Source organism: Mesoplodon bidens (genome assembly GCF_964165515.1).
Source record: "Mesoplodon bidens genome assembly, chromosome: 3".
NCBI classification, from domain to species: domain Eukaryota; kingdom Metazoa; phylum Chordata; class Mammalia; order Artiodactyla; family Ziphiidae; genus Mesoplodon; species Mesoplodon bidens.
Window position 1 is genome coordinate 132687084 of NC_138178.1, and position 21179 is coordinate 132708262.

Below are 21179 nucleotides of genomic sequence, written 5' to 3' on the forward strand. Positions count from 1 at the left end.
CACGCTCAGCAACGAAGACCCAACGCAGCCACAAATAAATAAAGAAATACATAAATAATATTACAGGCACATAAGTAGCTAATACTAACCCTTTTATACTACTGTTACCTCATTTTCAAAAAAACAGAAAAAACAGACTCAAAGTTAACATATTCAAAATACTTGACCACGTACCTGAAAACTAAGCATATCCCAAAATCCATCCAGATCTGTACAGGTAGTTTCCTTTTCACCTCGTTTATATTCACAATTGTCCACCAGTCCTTCAAACTGTTTGAACCTTTCATTCATAAGGAGTCTTGTTTGACCAACTGCTGTGCGAATAAGATCTTTAGCTAAAAGAAATACGAGGTTTTTAAAAGTTAAAGGACAAGACAGGACCTTTATTGCAAGCCAACCAGCTGATAAGACGACCTCATTCCAAATATCCTACAGTTACAGAATCAAATTCTTACTTTAAGGCAAAACAAAAAATATCTACTACAAAACTTTGCCATACAAACATTGAGCATTTACCACCTGCTTCAATTCCTGCTAACAATTAGCAATATACATTCTCATACATATTGCTACACAGTGAAGAGCATTCTACCTCTCCTTGTATTTTATAAGAATTCAACGTCGGACAACTCACTGCACATCAGTATCTGAGGACTGACGTGGCAGCACACCAAGGACGTTTTTCTAAATAGCTTTTCCCGAATAGGCAAGGTTGGAACTTTTCAGAAAACTTGATTGATTTTGATGTGATTTCATATTGATTTAGGTAATTTTTGTTCAGAAAATATTTTTGTATAATTAAGCAATACCAGCTATAGCTGTCATTCATAAAGCCACAGTAAAAAAAGAATTTAATAATAAAACAGGCAAATGTCGAACTCTCAGGAATCATAGTCAATGTTCTGACTACTTATATCGTTTAAGTCAGGTACCATTTTAGCACAGAGATATTAGTGAACATATGTGAGATATGAAAAATTCTTGCTATTTTGAATAACAATGAAATTATAAAGTTGGACAACACTGGATTTTTGTGTTTTAAATAAATGTAACCATATTAAAATAAATAAAGGTAAGACATAGAAACATATAAATGTTCCCTCACCGTCATCTGGAATGTCCAATTCAAGCTTCCTGTCCCACTCAAGGCAGTGTGAAGTTAACTTCTCAGTTTCTGACTGGAGAGTATTTCTAAAATGATGACATACATTAGCACTATGACAATTATACAATGTTAACTTCCCAGAGCTGATGCTTAATTATTTTATGAAATGTGATATGTTAAAATCCATAAATACAATTTGATAGTCTATGTATGTCCATCCTTCCACACCTAAAACTTAAGTGGATGGTTAATGCCAAGAGCCCATTTTTCAAGCTAATATTTCTAGTCTTTTCTGTTCTTATTTTTCAGTGGCTAAGCAGAAAGAATCAGACATTCCTTAGTTCTGTTATTTTCCATGGAACTAAGACGAATTCAATTGCCAAGAGTAAGATGAAGCTAAAAACTGTTAAGTCTCAAATTACTGTAAGTCTCAAATTACACTGATAGGGCCTTACAGATTCTATTAGGCTTTGCTTGTCCAAAGGCAATGGTTCTCAACTGGGTCAATTTTTCCTACCAGGGAGTATTTGGCAATATCTAGAAGCATTTTTGATTGTCACGAACTGGAGGAGTGCTACTGGCCAGGGATGCTACAAAACATCCTGCGACGCAGGGGACAGACCCCACAACGAGAATTATCCAGTCTAAAATGTCAGTAGTACCAAGGTTAAGAAACCCTGGCTCTGGCTTCCCTGGTGGCACAGTGGTTAAGAATCTGCCTGCCAATGCAGGGCACACGGGTTCGAGCCCTGGTCCGGGAAGATCCCACATGCCACAGAGCAACTAAGCCCATGCCCCAGAACTACTGAGCCTGCGCTCTAGAGCCCATGAGCCACAACTACTGAGACTGCGAGCTTCAACTACTGAAGCCCACACACCTAGAGCCCGTGCTCCACAACGAGAAGCCACCACAATGAGGAGCCCACGCACCGCAACGAAGATAGCCCCCGCTCACCACAGCTAGAGAAAGCCCGCGCGCAGCAACGAAGACCCAACGCAGCCAAAAATAAATTTTAAAAATAAAATAAAATAAATAAATTTATTAAAAAAAAGAAACCCTGGCTTAAAAATTTAAACTGTTTCTTTACAAAAATATCCAAGCAAGAAAACTGAGGATAGTTTTTCTTAGAAGAATAATTTAGCTGCCTACGTCCAGTGGCAACAGAGAACAGCTTAATTAATGAGAAAGAGACCTGGCTTAGATCTGACATTATTTAGTTGGATAAATTCTTTATCATCTCAATGTCTCAGTTGAACAACACAGTGGATTAGCTAATCTCTGAAAGACTTTATAATTCTAAAAGGTTATGCTCTAAAAACAATTGAAGTGGTTCCCCAAAATATAAAAAGATACTCATTCATAATAGAAAGAATGGATATTAGAACTAGAGCAAGGGGAATTCCCTGGTGGTCCAGTGGTTAGGACTCGGAGCGTTCACTGCAGGGGGCACAGGTTCGATCCCCGGTCGGAGAACTAAGATCTCATATGCCACGCAGCACAGCCAAAAAATAAATAAATAAATAAAAAATACATAAATAAAAAATAAATAAATAAAACAAACAAGAGAAAGCTAATATTTTTTATCTGTTTGATTGGTAAAGCTCAAAAATTGTTAACATTGTATTGGAAAAGGTATGGGAATTTTCTTGCTATATTCATTCAAAGATAACAGAGTGTAATCATTTTCTGTGTGATGTGGAATGTTAAGGCCTTTCTCGAAATGCAGGCCTCTGATATGCTTCCAAGGCATTTAGGTGACATGTTGAAGTTCCCCAAACAGGATGTTAATTTTCAATTCAGTTAGAGAAACATAATCCTGTCTCATAATTTGGTGGGCCAAAGAGCCTCCTACCATCTCCCATTATCCTTATTTTATAAAATAAACTTTAATTTAGTTCTTTGTGAGGGAAAAAAAAAAAGGTATGAGAAAATAGGAACTCCCATACCTTGCTGGGGGGAATGTAAATTGAGGTCCTTATATACTTGTACATGAGAAAATTGAAACATATACAAGTTTGTTGTTGGCAGCCTTGATTGTAATAGTAAGAGACTGAACCCAATGTAAATAACCACCAACAGGGACCTATTAATTATGGTACATCCATATTATTGGATACTATGTGGCCATTAAAGAACACACACACACAAAACAACGTGAGAAAGCTCTTTAAGTACTAAAATGGAATGTCTACTGCATTTAACATTAAATGAAACAAAACAGTATGCTCTTGTTTATGTTAAAAAATATATATATATATGTTTATATTAGTTTACATATGCATTATCTACCTCTGGAAATATTCACAAGAAATGAGTAACACTTGCCTCCGTGGAAGGTTCAAACTATCCCCTGGGAGGCAGAGGTGGGAAAAAGACTTCTCACTTGTACCTTTTTCTACCTTTTGAATTAGGAACCACATGAATGTACTAGTTACTGAAAAAAAATCATTAAAATTTAAAAGATAAATGAAAATCACCAAAATTCAATTTCCCCCAACTCATCTATTATATTCAGGTTAAAAATAGTGTAATTTTGGTTTTAAATGTCTAGACATTGATACAAAATTCTTACACTAGGAACAAATGGACAAACCTGAAATATGGCACATCATGTTGTGGCTGAGATATCTGATCTTTATTTACTTCAAGTGACGGGACTTCTTCTTTTATTGAAAGGCCATCTGAATTTTTATTAGTAGTTTCATTTTTATTTAAAACATGTTCTATAGATTAAAGAAAATATTACATATAAATTTCAAAGCAGCAACTCAGAAAATGACATCCCCCACAAGACAGAATTTTTTTTAAATCCTTTAATTTTTTTCAATGTTGAATTTTAAAATTTTATTTCTGACTCAATGATTTCATTCAACACATATCCTCTAAAGTGTCTCCTTATATTCATCTCCTCAAATTTACATTTATTTCCCCCCATCTTCTCAGTCTGTATTCCTTATTCCAACTCTTTGTCTCTCCAGATATCTTTCCCCATGTTTTCCCATCTCTCCTGACCCCGAGATCACATCCCTGAACTATATGTTGAAAAGGGCTCTAAACAAATGTCTGATAAATCACAATCCAGAAAAGCCAGTAAAAAATTAATTAAAATACAATACCTTTACTCCAAACTGTTAGAGAACCCAAAGCACATTGTAATTTACTTGAATCTTGATGTACTGTCTTGGCAGAGAAAGTTCTACATTTTTGTGCCAAGATTTCTTTTGTTGCTTCAGTCTTATCACTAAAAACAATAGCAAAAAAATACTTTATGAAACATGAGCCTCATATATCTAATTGAAGGATTTCAAAATGATGTTACTTTTTAAAAACCTGGGATTTAATAGAAATGTTTCTATTTCTTTTTAATGTGTCTTTCTGGAGGGGAAAAAATTTAAACACCTGTAGTGGGAATGTTCATCTTTACTAATTATAATGAGATCCAAATACTGTGAAGATCTCTTCATGGAACATAAGCACTCATAGTCTTGGATGCTGCTGAGCAGTTTCTAGTAAATTTGCCACCAGCCAGTCTTTGCGAAACAATCTTGCTGTTTCTCTTAAAGATTCCAACTGATTTTCCCCCCACTTTGCAAGTTAATTATTTTTGGCTTTAGAAGTAGTTTTTCTAAAGTAATACTCGGCAAAAAAACAAACAAAAAAACCCCAAACCATGTCTGGGCTACAGTATTATAGAAATTTTTTCCTTCTAAACATTTATTTCTAAGTATTATAATAAAGTCACTTATAAAAAGCAAAACAACACAAAGTGTACCATGAAAATAATGATAAAAACAATGTATAGGAAATATCAAAACAAATACATTACTGTAGCCTTCTGAAGAATATTTTAAAAGACCAAATTTTCATGATTTATAATTAATATAATTTACTAACTAAATATTAACTTTTAAAAAGCACAGGACAAATCTAAGAAAGGCATTTGTTAACCATCTTAGCAAGGAATTCATTATTAACATTAAATTCTTACACTTCTGTGTTTAAAGGGGTCCAGGTATAACTGGGTGTCAAGAAAGCACTGGCACTTCTGGGAGTCATAGGTGTTACTTGATAGGTCTTCAGACCATCTAGTGGCTGAAACATAAAATCTTTAGGTGCAAAGGAATTCTTCCCCTTCATTTTTGCACTATTTGTCTTAGATAAATTTTCCATTTTTGATAAGACTCCATCTGGATCCATTCCAATTGTTGTACTGGTTTGTGAATCCAAAGTACTTTCTTCACTATCAACTTTAAAAGAAATGGCCTAGATGGGAGGAAACAGAATGGAGTAAGAATTTCTCTTCTGGGGATATATTCAAACCAATTTTTACAGGCCTGAAAATATGAAAGTTGACATATGTGTCCCTTGTGCATAATTTAAGAGAAAAAAATAAATACAATTAAATGTAAATATGGAATCAGTAGCCAGCTAACTAAACCACTGTCATGATCCAGAAAGAGACAGAACCAATCCTCATTAAAAGGACTAAATAATAGGTTTTAAGTATTAAAATTAAATATATGAAAACTAAGGTGGAAAAATTACCCACCTAACAAATACTTACCTTTTTATTTAAATTATGTTGATAATTACAATGGTTGAGAATCAGAAATCCAATGTTTATTGGATGACTACTATTGTCAAGGACCAAATCCTCTTTTAAAATAACCTTGATTATAAATAAATTTATCATATGAGAAAAATATTTTTCAGTGTGACACAGTGAGATTAACCATATAAAATGTGAAGCTTATTTTCTGTCAATTTAATTATTTTGGTTTTTTTTAAAAACTGAGATATAACTGACATATAACATTATATTAGTTTCAGGTGTGCAACATAATGATTTGATATTTGTATATATTGCAAAATGATCTATACGATGAGTCTAATGAACATCTGTCACTACACAAAGTTACAATTTTTTTTTCTTGTGATGAGAACTTTAATGACCTACCCTCTTAGCAACTTTCAAATATACAACACAGTATTATTAACCATAGTCACTATATTTTATAGTGAATCCCTGGGACTCACTTTGTAACTGGAAGTTTGTAACTTTTGACCACCTTCACCGATTTCACCCACCCATATAAACATAATTTTTAGAGGTTTTTACATTTCTGATTTTTAATTTTTAGTTAAGAATCTAGCCACATTTCTTATACTTTGGCATGAGTCTTTTTTTTCTTTTAAAATAAATTTATTTATTTATTTTTGGCTGCGTTGGGTGTTCATTGCTGCACACAGTCTTTCTCTAGTTGCAGCGAGCGGGGGCTACTCTTCATTGCAGTGCGTGGGCTTCTCATTGCAGTGGCTTCTCTTGTTGAGAAGCATGGGCTCTAGGCACATGGGCTTCAGTAGTTGTGGCATGCAGGCTCAGTAGTTGTGGCTCGTGGGCTCTAGAGCTCAGGCTCAGTAGTTGTGGTGCACGGGCTTAGTTGCTCCACAGCATGTGGGATCTTCCCGAACCAGGGCTCAAACCCGTGTCCCCTGCAGTGGCAGGCGGATTCTTAACCACTGCGCCACCAGGGAAGTCCCTAACTTTTCTTAAGGTTAGGGAACTGTGTAGCATGGATTATAAAACAAGGCATTGGGGCCTCAAAATTGTGTCTCTTTTTTGAAGATTCTACCATGTACTATGGTAGACGCTATCAGAAATGTTAGGTTATTTAATTCTTAAAACTACTCTATGTAGGCATTACGGGCTGGAGATGGGAAAACAAATTCCTAAGTTGTCCAAGGTTACATAGCTAACTGGAAGCAGAGACAATACTCAAACTCAGGCCTAACTGAATCCAGAGTCAATGCATTTCACCCTACTCCATCCTATCTCTTAGCTAGTTCCCACATGAAGGTTTCTGTCAGCTGTGTTTTTATCACTTTTCTCTATTCCCTGTTAATCAAATTATGCTTTCTCTACCTATAAAACTCTGAGGATAAGACACCTGAAAAACAACAGTAAATCCTCCTGATGCTTCTTTATGGTTCAAGAGATTTTAATACACATGTAAGTTAACTTCTTGAAGCACTTCTATATGCTTAATTTCAATGTTATGAAAGTAGCTGTGAGATTTTCAAAGTACCTAGAAATAAACAGATGTTTATACTCTACCTTGTCAGGTTTTGTTTCTATCTTTTTGGCAGGTCTTCCTTGATTTGGTGTCTCTGTTTCTGCTTCATTATCTAAAATAAAAGTGAAATAAGCCATCCATTTAGACTAGATAAAAAATGCTGCATTGAAAGTACTAGGGGGGCTTCCCTGGTGGCGCAGTGGTTGAGAGTCCGCCTGCCGATGCAGGGGACGCGGGTTTGTGCCCCGGTCCGGGAGGATCCCACATGCCGCGGAGCGGCTGGGCCCATGAGCCATGGCCGCTGGGCCTGCGCGTCTGGAGCCTGTGCTCCACAACAGGAGAGGCCGAAGCTGTGAGAGGCCCATGTACCGAAAAAAAAGAAAAAAAGTACTAGGTAATTTGGGAAAGGAAAAAAGGCAATAGGAATGTATGTCTTAAAGAATTTTATGATTAAAAGTCACGTTATAAAATAGGAAAAAAATAGATGAAATTTCCTGCCAAGTTTAGGCCATCTATTTACAAAACAAAACAAAAGTGTTAAGGTATTTTACCTTTTGCCTCTGAATATCAAATACGTATTTATTATAGAAAATTAGAAAAAATTTTAAAGAGCACAAAAACAACAACAATCAAAAATTTTACCCAAGCTTACACTACTCAGTGGTAATCATTATTGACACTTCAGAGTACGTTTTCCCAGTTTTTTCCTATGTTCACATTCACATACATATTTTAGAATTTCAATCATACTGTTCAGAGTTTGAGCTGATTTTCTTTGCCCACTTAATATGATTAACCATGTCATTAAGTGTTCTTTCATACATTGTTCTTAAATGGTTACATTGTATTCCACCAAATGGATGGACTGTAACTTATTGGGACCATTAATTTTTCACTTTGAAGCACTGCTTACACCGATTCAGTACTTCAACATTTGAGCACCCACTGTGTGCTAACGGAATATCAGGGCACAAAACCTATCTTCGGGAATTAGAATCTCCGTTTCCTCCTCTCCTACTCAAAGAAGTACATGATGATTTAAAAAATTGAACACAGGGACTTGCCTGGTGCTGCAATAGTTAAGAATCCGCCTGCCAATGCAGGGGACACGGGTTCGACCCCTGGCCCGGGAAGATCCCACATGCCACGGAGCAACTAAGCCCGTGCACCACAACTACTGAGCCCACGTGTCACAACTACTGAACCCGTGCGCCTAGAGCCCATGCTCCACAACAAGAGAAGCCAATGCAATGAGAAGCCCGTGCACCGCAATGAAGAGTAGCCCCTGCTGGCCGCAACTAGAGAAAGCTCGCGCGTAGCAACGAAGACCCAAAGCAGCCAAAAATTAATCAATTTAAAAAAATTGAACACAAAGAACCTCAAGTACCAAAACATCCTAGCTCAGCCACTGATCAAGAAATGTTCTTACCATTAGTAGCCCTTGTCACTGGCTTTCTTGCTGTAGTAGGAGGCACTGTTCTGGCAATCTGCTTTGCTGCTTGAGTAGCCGATCGAGTCATTCTCACTGGTGGCATTACAGGTTGTATAGCTGTGGCAACAAATAATAAAATCAAATGTTTGTGGTAATTTTTAATTATTGTTGTGGCAACATCAGAACTTACCTTTTTTCTCTTTGTCCAACACTTTCTTTTCAGAAGCTTGTCTTTGAACAGGTCGGATTGCTCTAACATCACTCCCATTATCAATCTATTCAAAAGATTAGGTACTATGTGATTTAATTGCATAATGAACCAAACCACCACATTTTTTTTTTTTTTTTTTTTTTTGCGGTAGGTGGGCCTCTCACTGCTGCGGCCTCTCCCCTTGCGGAGCACAGGCTCCGGACGCGCAGGCTCAGTGGCCATGGCTCACGGGCCCAGCCGCTCTGCGGCATGTGGGATCTTCCCAGACCGGGGCACGAACCCGCGTCCCCTGCATCGGCAGGCGGACTCTCAACCACTGCGCCACCAGGGAAGCCCTCACCACATTTTTAATGTGTAAATTGACCCCTCATCTGAAACCTGATATTGTAAATGACTCAGCAAAAAACCCACTACCCCAAATAAAATGAGATGAAGAAACAAGTTTTCCATTATATACATTTCCTTATAAGCTTTTTCAGAATCCTAGAATTTAGAAAATGCTAATAACCTAAGCTATTAAAAAATAACTGACTATAATCTTCTGAGACTCCTTAAACATACCAGACATGTTTTCAGTTCAAGACCTTTGAATTTTGTCTAGAAAATTCTTCTCCTGGAAGAAAGCTCTTTCCCACAGTTCACTCTTCTACTTCCTTAAAGACTTCATTTAAAATGCCACCATCTGGGGACTTCCCTGGTGGCGCAGTTGTTAAGAATCTCCCTGCCAATGCAGGGGACACAGGTTTGAGCCTTGGACTGGGAAAATTCCACATGCCATGGAGCAACTAAGCCCGTGAACCACAACTACTGAGCCCACGCACTGCAACTACTGAAGCCCACATGCCTAGAGCCCGTGTTCTGCAACAAGAGAAGCCACCACAATAAGAAGCCTGCGCACCACAACAAAGAGTAGCCCCTGCTCGCTGCAACCAGAGAAAAGCCCGCGCACAGCAATGAAGACCCAATGCAGTCAAAAATAAATAAATAAATTTATTAAAAATAAAATAGGGCTTCCCTGGTGGCGCAGTGGTTGAGAGTCCGCCTGCCGATGCAGGGGACACGGGTTCGTGCCCCTATCCCGGAGGGTCCCACGTGCCGCGGGGCGGCTGGGCCCGCGAGCCATGGCCGCGGAGCCTGTGTGTCCGGAGCCTGTGCTCCGCAACGGGAGAGGCCACAGCAGTGAGAGGCCCGCGTACAGCAAAAAAATAAAAAATAAAAAAAAATAAAAATAAAATAAAATAAAATAAAATGCCACCATCTCAGTGACGCCTGATCAAAATTCCACCCTACACCTACTTCAAAACTCCCCACCTCCCTTCTTCTTCTTTTTAATCTCCTCCATAATACTTAATACTTTTAACCATCTGACACACTATATAGTTCTTTTTTAGTGCTATCTCTCATGTAAGCTCCTTGAAAACAGGGAATTTTGTTTGTTTTGCTCAGTTATATTCTAGAGCCTAGAGGAACATGGTAGTGACTCAGATTCATTGAATACATGAAACTTAGCTTCCTCACCTGACAAAGAGGCATACTATTTCCCACTTTGCCCACTTGACTTTATTTTAGTAATCCTCCTAATAAGTTTATCCATAACCGTGTTTTGAAGACCCATAAGTTTATAACACTCACCCTGTATGCTTTATATTCCTATCTGCACTTCATGGTGACATGGGATGCATAATAGAAGCCCGGTAAACAAACAAACAAAAAAAGAGTGTGGCACAGAGTTTAGTATAGATCTCATAAGGGATGTCTGGGCAAAGAATACTTTAAGTGACTATTTCCTTAGCATCTGGCCAAATCTGCTCTGCCACCAAACCAAAACAGTGATTTTGGTAGTACTATTGGCTCCAGAAAAATAATCACTATGCTTGAAGACGGTATTAGATTAAAAATAAATTTACTTACTCTGAGGAAAAAAAGTACAATTTGTCATTTTAGTAACAATGACCTACTAACTATCAACTATACCTTTGTCAGCTCCACTTGGTCTTTGGCCTTTGACCTTGTAATCCGTACAGAAGATGGAACAGCCTTAAAACAGTCAAAAGAAGATAAAGTTAAAAAAATAAATAAATAAACTGGCAAAATTTACTTCCATGTTTCATTATGAAATAAAGTTTCCATTTTAAAGTTAAATTTTATCCTTAATCATTTATGGCAAAAAGATACGTGCTAACTTAAATTAATTTTTTTTTAATTTAAATTTTAATTTTTTTGGCCGTGCCGTGCAGCTTGCGTGTCTTAGTTCCCCAACCAGGGATTGAACCCCGGCCTCTGGCAGTGAAAGCACTGAGTCCTAACCCCTGGACTGCCAGGGAATTCCCTAAGTTATTGTTTTTTCTGGTTCTGGCTTAATTTAAATTATGTTTAAGTTAATAACTTCAAAACTTACCCATATTTCTCAATGAGGAAAGAGAAGAAATTTCAAAGCTTATTTTCCAAGTATTAGGATCCTCATTAATATGATTAGCTAGACATATTTGAAAGGGGGTAGATGAACAAACTAGAGTATTAGGATCTTTTGTTTTCTGTTTATGAAAAGATACTGTACAGCTTACATCCCTAGCTTTGACAATATGCCTTCAAATCTCATGATTATACACCTGTCCATTGTCAGTAAGAAAATGGAGACCTAATCACAAAATGTGAAAAAAATTTAGCATGAGAAAGATCAATTAAAAAATTATAAGGTTATTTATCAACTCTGTAAAATTTCTTAAGAAACATAATCAGGGACTTCCCCAGTGGTCCAGTGGTTAAGAATCCACCTTCCAATGCAGGGGACATGGGTTTGATCCGTGGTTGGGGAACTAAGATCCCACATGCCATGGCGCAACTACGCCCGTGCGCCACAACTAGAGAAGCCCACATGCAGCAACGAAAATCCAACGCAGCCAAAATTAAAAAAAAAAAAAACCCCACAACGATGTGTCTCTTGTTCCTCCTACATATATATATATATATATTTTTTTTTTTTTTTTTCTTTTTGCGGTATGCGGGCCTCTCACTGTTGTGGCCTCTCCCGTTGCGGAGCACAGGCTCCGGATGCGCAGGCCCAGCGGCCATGGCTCACGGGCCCAGCCGCTCCGCGGCATATGGGATCCTCCCAGACCGGGGCACGAACCCGTATCCCCTGCATCGGCAGGCGGACTCTCAACCACTGCGCCACCAGGGAGGCCCCCTACATATATTTTAAAGATATTTTAAAATAGTTGCTTACAGTGTAGACCAATGATTGGTATCTACATATTCCTAAAAAGACAGCTTAAACCTAATCCCTTCCAAGAGGTCTTCTTTGATGTTCCTCCAAATATAAACAATCTATCCCTCCTCTAATATAAAGAGCATATTTATCTGTATCCTTCCACCATGAACTACAGTTTATTAATTTTGGTCTCTTCTACAGTGTCCTAAGATCATACAGAGTAAATAAATCAAAGATCTGTCAAATGAATCATTGAGATTCATGAAGCCTAGAAAAACAAGCAATATCTTCAGCCTTTATATTATTCAGTTCTTATTTAAATCAGGAATGAGTATACAGTCAATGAGATCTTTTATACATATCTTTAAATAGCAAATCAGAGACTTCCCTGGTGGCGCAGTGGTTAAGACTCCGCCTGCCAATGCAGGGGACATGGGTTCAAGCCCTGGTCCGGGAAGATCCCACATGCCGCGGAGCAACGAAACCTGTGCGACACAAATACTGAGCCTGCGCTCTAGGGCCCGTGAGCCACAACAACTGAGCCTGCGTGCCACAACTACTGAAGCCCGCGCGCCTAGAGCCCATGCTCCGCAACGAGAAGCCACCTCAGTGAGAAGGCTGCGCACAACGAAGAGTAGCCCCTGCTCACCGCAAGTAGAGAGCTCGCACACAGCAACGAAGAACCAATGCAGCCAAAAATAAATAAATAAATAAATAGCAAATCACCAGTGACTGGCAAGTTTACAAATCCAACTGACCTGTTCAAACTTCATCCTTCCTGATTCACTAACCATTCTCTTTAGATCACCCCTCCTGTAGCTTCTATCCTCCATTTTAGCTCGCTGCCACTCTGCCCAGTCCTTTTCAGCCTATCACTGCCCACCTAAAGGCGTTCTCTAGACCTCACTCTTTCATAATTTTATATATCCTAATTGGAATGGTCTCATTTAGTCCTACAGCTTAAGTGTCCATTCATACTCCCAATATCATATCCAAAATCCACATCTTAGCATGGATCCTCATCCTGATTTCCAAATTTTTATTCCCAACCGCCTGATGTCTAGATGGCCCAAATATGATTTTTTTAAAAAAGGGTATTAATATTCACCCACTTAAGCTTTTCTTGCCTTCCTCATCTCTTTTAGCAGCAGCAAAATTTGTATTATTGATCAAACTATTATCTTCAGAATCATCATCTTATCTCTAACTCTTCAACTTCCTCCACCCCTCACCATCTACTTGGTCACCAGTCCTATCAAATTTATCTCTTAAAATGTCTTACATGACACCTGTTAGAATGGCTATTATCAAAAAGACAAGAAATAATAAATGTTGGTGAGGATATGGAGAAATGGGAACCCCTGAGCACTGTTGGTAGGAATGTAAATTGGTGCAGCCACTATGGAAAACAGTATGGAGGATCCTCAAAAAATTAAAATTAGAACTACCATACGATCCAGCATTTCCAATTCTGAGTATTTATCCAAAGGAAATGAAAACACTAACTCAAAAAGATATATGTATCCCCATGTACATTGCAGCATTATTTACAATAGCCAAGACTTGTAAACAACTCAAGTGTCCATCGCTTGAGTGAGGTGCAGGGTAGGTGAAATGGGTGAAGGTGGTCAAAAAGTACAAACTTCCAGGTTTAAAATAAATAAGTCCTGGGAATGTAATACACAGTATGGTGACTACAGTTAATAATACTGTATTGCATATTTGAAAGTTGCTAAGAGAGTATATCTGAAATGTTCTCATCACAAGAAAAAAAGTTTTGTAACTATGTGTGGTGATGGATGGTAACTAGACTAAGTGTGGTGATCATCTTGTAATGTATACAAATAATGAATCATTATGTTGTACACCTGAAACAAATATGTCAATTATATCTCCAGAAAAATGATGTCTTAAACCTCTTTTTTTTTTTTTTTTTTTTTGCGGTACGGGGGCCTCTCACTGTTGTGGCCTCTCCCGCTGTGGAGCACAGGCTCTGGATGCACAGGCTCAGCGGCCATGGCTCACGGGCCTAGCCGCTCCGCGGCATGTGGGATCTTCCTGGACCGGGGCATGAACCCGTGTCCCCTGCATCGGCAGGCAGACTCTCAACCACTGCGCCACCAGGGAAGCCACCTATTTCTTCTTTTAAACCAATGGCTCAGTCCACTTATCTCATCTCACCTATTCTATAGAGAATATTCACAATATAGACTCACAACTGGTCTTCCTATCTGTAAATGCTTCCCTTTCTAGACTATAATCCTCAAGTCCAGGCTAATCTTCCCTGAGTATTACTTTGATAATGGTACAACCTCGTTTATAAACCTCCCTTGACTCTCCATATCTAGAGGATAAATGCCAAATACTTTGGTATAGCATTCACTGTTCAGCCTGGCTCTACCAGCTTTCCTAGTTTTATCCAATCTCAACCTAAATATAGCTACATCAAGAGACCCTGTTTTCATCTTCTGAGTTACTATTATGTCATTCCCACCTCCTACCAACTAATTAAATGAATAAAGGGACTCGGGAAATGGTTATTTTAGTCATCTAATCTCCTAAAGAAAATTCCAGTTAAAAGGAACTATTCCTCTATATCAAGTTAGGATACTAAACTTACCTTTTTTGGCTCAGCTTTCATAGTACTCTGGTTTGAGAAAAGAAAACAAGGAATATCAGGTCTATAAAGACCCACTTTAAATACTCCTCGTTTAGCTTTCTCTCTCTGCTCTTTCAATTTTTGAAGCTGCTTTTCTTCTTTGTATTTTTGGAGCATTTGTTTTCGTTGATCACCTAGAATAGTTTTCACTGACTCTAAGTAGGAAAAAGAAAAAAAGAAAAAAACAATATATAAAACATTTCAGATAAAAAGTTAGGCAAACATCTTAACTTCTAACTTCAACTGTTGCTAAGAAATGCTTTTAGTAACTTCTTGTTAATTCCTTAGCACTTCAAGTTATTTCCACCCCTATTTTAAAATTCCTATTTCTTTCACCTTCATTTGTTCAAATATATAACTGTTTACTATGTTCTAGGCATGTATTACTTCACTTTTAAATTAATTAGCTTCTATGATAGTCAGCCTCCAAGCTGACCTCCAGTGATTCTCACCTCCTGGTAGACATGCCTTGTGTCATCCCCTCCCATACTGAATAGGGCTGACCTGTGTAACCAAGAAAGTACTGTGGAAATGATAGAGAACGACTCCCACAACTAGGTCATTAAAGACATCGCAGCTTTTGTCCTGCTCTCTCTTGGATCACTTGCTCTGGGGGGAAGCCAGTGGCCACGTGGAACCTTAAGGAGACTCAAGCGGCCCCATGGAGATGTCCACATGACAAAGAACTAAGGCCTCCTGCCAAAAGCCAGCATCATCTTGCTGGTAATGTGAATGAGTCACCTTAGAAGCAGATCCTTTACAATAATCAAAACAGGGACTTCTCTGGTGGTCCAGTGGTTAAGACTCCCAATGCAGGGGGCCCGGGTTCAATCCCTGGTCGGGGAACTAAGATCCCACATACCGCAAGTAAGCCTGTGCTCTGAAACTACTGAGCCCAGGCACCGCAACGAGAGAAGCCCATGTGCCACAACTAAGAAGCCCGCATACTGCAACTAAGACCCAGCACAGCCAAAAAAAAAAAAAAGCCAATGTCCTTATAATGATGGCCCTCAGGGCTCTATGGGAGCTAACCTGTTTGCCTTCTCTAGCCATGCTTACCTACTTGCTTGCTCTGGAACATACCACACCCACTCCCACCTCCAGGCCTTCGCAAATGAGGAATAAAAGATATTCTAATAGCATACTGACAAGGTTAAATTTTGTTTGAAAGATTTTGATCAAGGAAAGAAGCTTTTGAGAGGGTACGAGTAGAGGCAAGGAGACAACTCAGAAGGTAATGTCACCTCTTCTCAGACAGAAAATGTCTAGTTCTTCCTTCAAAGGCCATCCTATATAATCCTACGACCCAGTGTTCATTTCCTCTGAACTCCTAAGAGATGCTATTCTTTACTCTATCCCCCTCAACCACCAAACCCACTTCCTTTGACCTTCAAACAAACTGATCACTTCATCTCAAAAATAAAAAAGTACCCTACGACACTTTAATCCAATTCCTTTCTCTCACTTTCCTTTAGAATCACAAAAATGACAAGTCTGGAAGAAATAGTTTAGCCCAACCTCCCCTTTTACAGAAGCAATTAAGCTGAATATGTTGAGTGTCTTGTACGTGTCACACATTACACTGGTTCTGGAAAAATGATAAAACTGAAGTAGTGAACACGTAAAACAACTTGACATCTCATTTCTTTCTCTATAAAACTTCTAAGACTTCAGCTTTCTGCTATTTCTTCACAATTTATCCTTGCTTTATTTCACTGCAATCTAAATCTTAGTGCCTGCTACATAAACACAACTAAATAGGAGTCCAATAAGTCCTTCCGATTAAATGCATGTCATTTCCCAGTTCTCTTCCTTCTTTTCTATAGCATCCCTTGCCTTCTAAGACATTCATTTTTATTATTTTTATCTCTTGCTGAGATCATTCTCTTTTCTGGTTGGTTCTTTCCCTACTAATTACCCCAAATCCTTTTGGGCAAACTACAGGGATGAATCCTTTGCTCTTCCCTCCAAGAAGTGTCCCCATTGGCAAAGTACCCTTACTTCATGGATACTTCAATCAGTTCTATTTTTATGTCCCTTATCAATTTATCTTGTCAATATTTATCTTATCCAAGCTCCAGAAATAAGAACTTTAGGATTCCTGTAAGGCCATATAGATAAAAAGTGTTATAATACTCCACAGGCGAATGGTTTTAGCCTAGCTAGGACGTCCACAGCCTTTGAGTGCTTTTTTTGTGGGGGGAGGGGGGCACGCCAGGCAGCCTGCAGGATCTTAGTTCCCCGACCAGGGATCAAACTCGGGCCCCTGGCAGTGGAAGTGTGGAGTCCTAACTACTGGACCATCTGGGAATTCCCAACACAGCCTTTACTTGAAATAGACAGTATTTAGTTGTAGAAAACACCAAGTTATTTAGAATGGCATTTCAAAACTCCATTCTTCTCGTCAGGGTTGTTTTTAACCTCAGGTATTAAAGTAACTTTTATTCACTCTTCAAACACTTGAAATTACAATAGACTTTTACTTACTTGGCTTGACATCGGCCTTTTCTGGAACAAGCTCATGAGATGTCTCATCTAATTCAAGAAGAATTCTACCTTCCAAGGTTGGAACGTTGACATCTTTCAAACCAAAGTGTCTATTTCGTTCATATTCCTTATGTCTGTTTTCTTTCTGAGACAGTGATTTCCTATGAGCAATTTTAGTTCTAATCATGTCGGTACTTAATTCCTTTCTGTGTCGACTGGCAAAATGTGATGAAGCCATCCTATCAGGAAAAAGAGAGAAAGACCAACTTACATGAAATTTCATTTGATTATTTAAAAAGTCAGGATTCCAGTTCACCTCCTACCCCAGAGTCTTCTGAAATAAAAATATTAAAATACAGCTCTCTGGGCTCAGACCTAGGTTGTGGCAACATGGCTAAATGCACCAAGAAGGTCAGAATCGTGGGTAAATACTGGACCCATTATGGTGCCTCCCTCAGGAAAATGGTGAAGAAAACTGAAATCAGTCAGCACGCCTAGCACACTTGCTCCTGTGGCAAAACCAAGATGAAGAGACAAGCTGTGGGCATTTGGCATTTCCTGCATGAAAACGGTGGCTGATAGTGCCTGGACCTACAACACCACTTCTGCCGTCACAGTAAAGTCACCAGAAGACTGAAGGAACTGAAGGACCAGTAGAAGGCCACCATTTGAAACATTGCTAGCCTATAATAAATGGGTTAATTTACATAATAAAAAATACAAAATGGAATAAATATGTGACTGAAGAGTGGGAAGGAGGTTATCAAAAGATAAAACACTACAACCTATTTTGGGGTTCTGAACAGGAACTTGCTTGACAGATGAAGTGAAGCACAGGAAGCTAAAGTCCAGAATATAAATAAGAGGGCCTAGGCTTACCATAGAGAACACTGCAAAATAGAGTAGGAAGTAAAGGTGAAAATAGGGATATAGTATACAGAATAGTTTCCTTAACTTTCCCCTGGTGATGAATGCAGGCAGGCTGGCATTTTTTTCTCAAGCCAATAAACAAAACAAACAAAACACACAAGATGCTTATTAGGTAGGTAGGAATGATAAATAGGAAGTTAGATATATGAGATTGAGAAAAAGAAGGGTTTTCAGAAGTACCATGGTGTTGCAGAAGGATAATCATATCAGTTTGCCCTGGTGAGGGCAGAATAGAATTCTTTTCGGACATGTAAGAAATCATACAGTTTACTTGGCATATGCTCTTTTCTTAGAAAGATCCTTGGGAGAACAAGAAAGACAATGTCATGGGTTCCAAGAAATCGTGGATCCAACTGAGGAAAAGAATAAAGGAAAGTGGAAAGTCTAAAGGCATCTCCTACACAGCTGGTATGGAGAACAACCAAGCCAAACTGGAGAAAGCGGACTGATTCTCCAGGGAAAAGTCTTGCCAGCTTAAAAGAGAAGGGGGGAAAAAAAAGGATGGAGGTCTGCCATTAGAAAGTTAGGGCAGGAATAAAGAGGTAGACATAGAGAATGGACTTGAGGACATGGGGTGGGAGGGGGAAGCTGGGGCGAAGTGAGAGTGGCATGGACATATATACACGACCGGATATAAAATAGTTGGCTGGTGGGAAGCAGCCACATAGCACAGGGAGATCAGCTCGGTGCTTTGTGACCACCTAGAGGGGTGGGATAGGGAGGGTGGAAGGGAGACACAAGAGGGAGGGTATATGGGGATATATGTATATGCATAGCTGATTCACTTTGTTATAAAGCAGAAACTAACACACCATTGTAAAGCAATTATACTCCAATAAAGGTCTATTTAAAAATATATATATAAGCACACTATACCTTCAACAAGAAAAGAGTCCACTAGAAAAATGCAAATAAAAAAAACTGCACAAGAAATGCAACAAATTAAAATGTTGTATGATTTTAGGCAATCAACAGAGTATAAAAACGAGAATTCATCTGACCTGGATGCTAATAACATTCTCCTTTAAGGGCCCAGGGGAAGTGACAAAGGACTGTGCTTTTTTAACCAAGAACTCTCCTCTACTGTTTGATTTGCCACTTCCCGCAAATATTAAAGAAAAATTAAAATTACGTATTAGGTATTTAAAAATACAGCATAGAACTATACACGGCAAAGAGAGAGAGAGAGAGAGAGAGAGAGAGAGAGAGAGAGAGAACTAACACCGAAGGCATATTTAATTATCACCTAAACCCTAAATGGTATTTAGTATAACTGCCGTTATACAGATGAGGTAAATTAACTGCCCACATTTGCACAGCTAAAAGGTAGTGGAGCTGGAATCTCAAGCCAGGCAGCTTGGCTCTTCACACATATCTAAGTTCTCTTCTTTGGCTGACTGGAGTTTCTTCCAGCTTGAAAGTCTAGAATGCCTTAGTTTTGCTTGCCAAGGTTGTCAACCCAGGCGTTTTTAGTTGTCATAGAACCTGGAAAGAGGCACTGGCATAATGTTGGGGCCCAAAGCCAATAACGCCCCGGTGGTGAACTGATGCTGCTACACAGATCATGGCAACAAATATTTACTCTTCCGAAGGACTGCGTCATCAGCTTCGGGAAGGACAGGTAACACGGTCCTAAGAGGAGCCTCCCCTGAGCGGCGTCCAGCTCGCAGCCGCCGGTCCTCCGACCCTTCTAGACCTTCTAGAAGGAAGCGGACCAGCGCCCTCCCCCAGCTCCCCAACATCCACCTACCTGAGGCAGCTTCTAGCGTGAAACCTCAACCAAACTAAAAGTAAAGGAACCCTCTGGGCCTGGAAGACCACCGCCGCCTCCGAAGAAGGAATGCCTACAAGACTCGGCAAAATTCAAACTTCCCACACCGAACTTCTGATTGGAGGTATTTTAAGCAACACTTCCTGTAAAAGTACGCGCCTCTTCCCTTCGACGAGGCTTGCGATTGGTTCGCTCCTTGCTATATTTGAATTGATTGAAAGGTGAACTGACCGTTCAAAGGGTAGCTGTGAGCTGAATCAATGGGCGGGTCCGCGATGCGATATTGATGAGGGGCGGAGCGGTAGGAACGCTGGGGCTGGCGGGGAGCTACAATTGCCGGCGGTTGACAGAGGATACGCCAGAAACCGCCCTGGAGTTCCCGGGGCCTCGCGGGTATCCGAGAAAAGATAGAGGAACTCGGACGGAGGAGAGGGGACTCAGAGTCTGCAGGGCTTTTTAATGTCCTTGTTTAATTACATAAATCCAGCAGAGCTTATTGGAATATTTTCTTCACTTAACGTTTTGAAGAAAGGGCTTATCACCACATCAAATTTCTCCTTACATCTTTTACTGTTACCTTTCAGCGTTACCAGTCTTTTTTTTTCTCGTCCTTTTTTTTTTTCTTTTTAAATAGAGGTAAAATTATCAAATACAGTGAAAAGCATAGTTTTTTTAGTATATGATTTGATGAGTTTTGCTAAATGTAAACAGCTGTGTAACCACCACCCAATCAGGATATAGAGCACTTCCATCACCCGGTTCTCTCAAGCCCCCTTCCAAATCTCCCACAGTTTAGGCAATCACTCTTCTGATTTCTATCACCTTAAAAATAGGATTGGTAGGTACTCTTTCTTGTCTGCCTTCTTTCTCCCAATGTAATGTTTTCGAGATCCATCCCTACTGTTACAAGAATCAGCCGTTGTTTTTATTGCTGAAAAGTATTCCATTGAATAATTTGCTTATCCATTCTCCTGTTGATGGATATTGGATTGTTCCAATTTTTAGCTATTATGAATAAAGTTGCTATAAACATTCTTGTACAAGTCTTTTTGTGGTCATGTTTTATTTCTCTTGGGGAAATAAATGTAGGTGTGGAATTTTTTTTTAACTGAGTTCTAATTAGCACAGTATTAGTTTCAGGTGTACAACATAGTGATTCAATATTTTTATACATTATGAAATGATCACCGCACTAAATCCAGTTACCATCAGTCACCATACAAAGTTGTTATAATATTATTTACCATATTCTGTGACATTTGTTTTATAGCTGAAAACTTTTACCTCTTAATCCCCTT

The 21179-nt window shown here is 39.0% G+C and overlaps 1 protein-coding gene and 1 pseudogene across 3 annotated transcripts in view; one reads left to right on the plus strand and one right to left on the minus strand.

Moving 5' to 3' along the window:
* The window catches only part of DLGAP5 (DLG associated protein 5), a 40598-nt gene extending 20593 nt beyond the window's left edge, over window positions 1–20005 (minus strand). For both annotated transcript variants that reach the window (XM_081228843.1, XM_081228844.1), the window contains exons 1-12: window positions 19861–20005; window positions 17181–17419; window positions 14655–14848; window positions 10798–10860; window positions 8803–8887; window positions 8610–8729; window positions 7222–7292; window positions 5095–5369; window positions 4223–4347; window positions 3700–3829; window positions 1106–1191; window positions 175–335 (exon numbers count right to left, since the gene is read on the minus strand). In XM_081228843.1, the coding sequence (XP_081084969.1) occupies window positions 175–335; window positions 1106–1191; window positions 3700–3829; window positions 4223–4347; window positions 5095–5369; window positions 7222–7292; window positions 8610–8729; window positions 8803–8887; window positions 10798–10860; window positions 14655–14848; window positions 17181–17418 (1548 nt within the window). In that variant the 5' untranslated portion in view covers window position 17419; window positions 19861–20005. The remainder of the gene's footprint in view (window positions 1–174; window positions 336–1105; window positions 1192–3699; window positions 3830–4222; window positions 4348–5094; window positions 5370–7221; window positions 7293–8609; window positions 8730–8802; window positions 8888–10797; window positions 10861–14654; window positions 14849–17180; window positions 17420–19860) is intronic.
* Window positions 17571–17837, plus strand: LOC308614937 (large ribosomal subunit protein eL43-like; annotated as a pseudogene). Its single transcript has one exon. The product of its transcript is annotated as a large ribosomal subunit protein eL43-like (transcript).
* Window positions 20006–21179: the final 1174 nt, after the last annotated feature.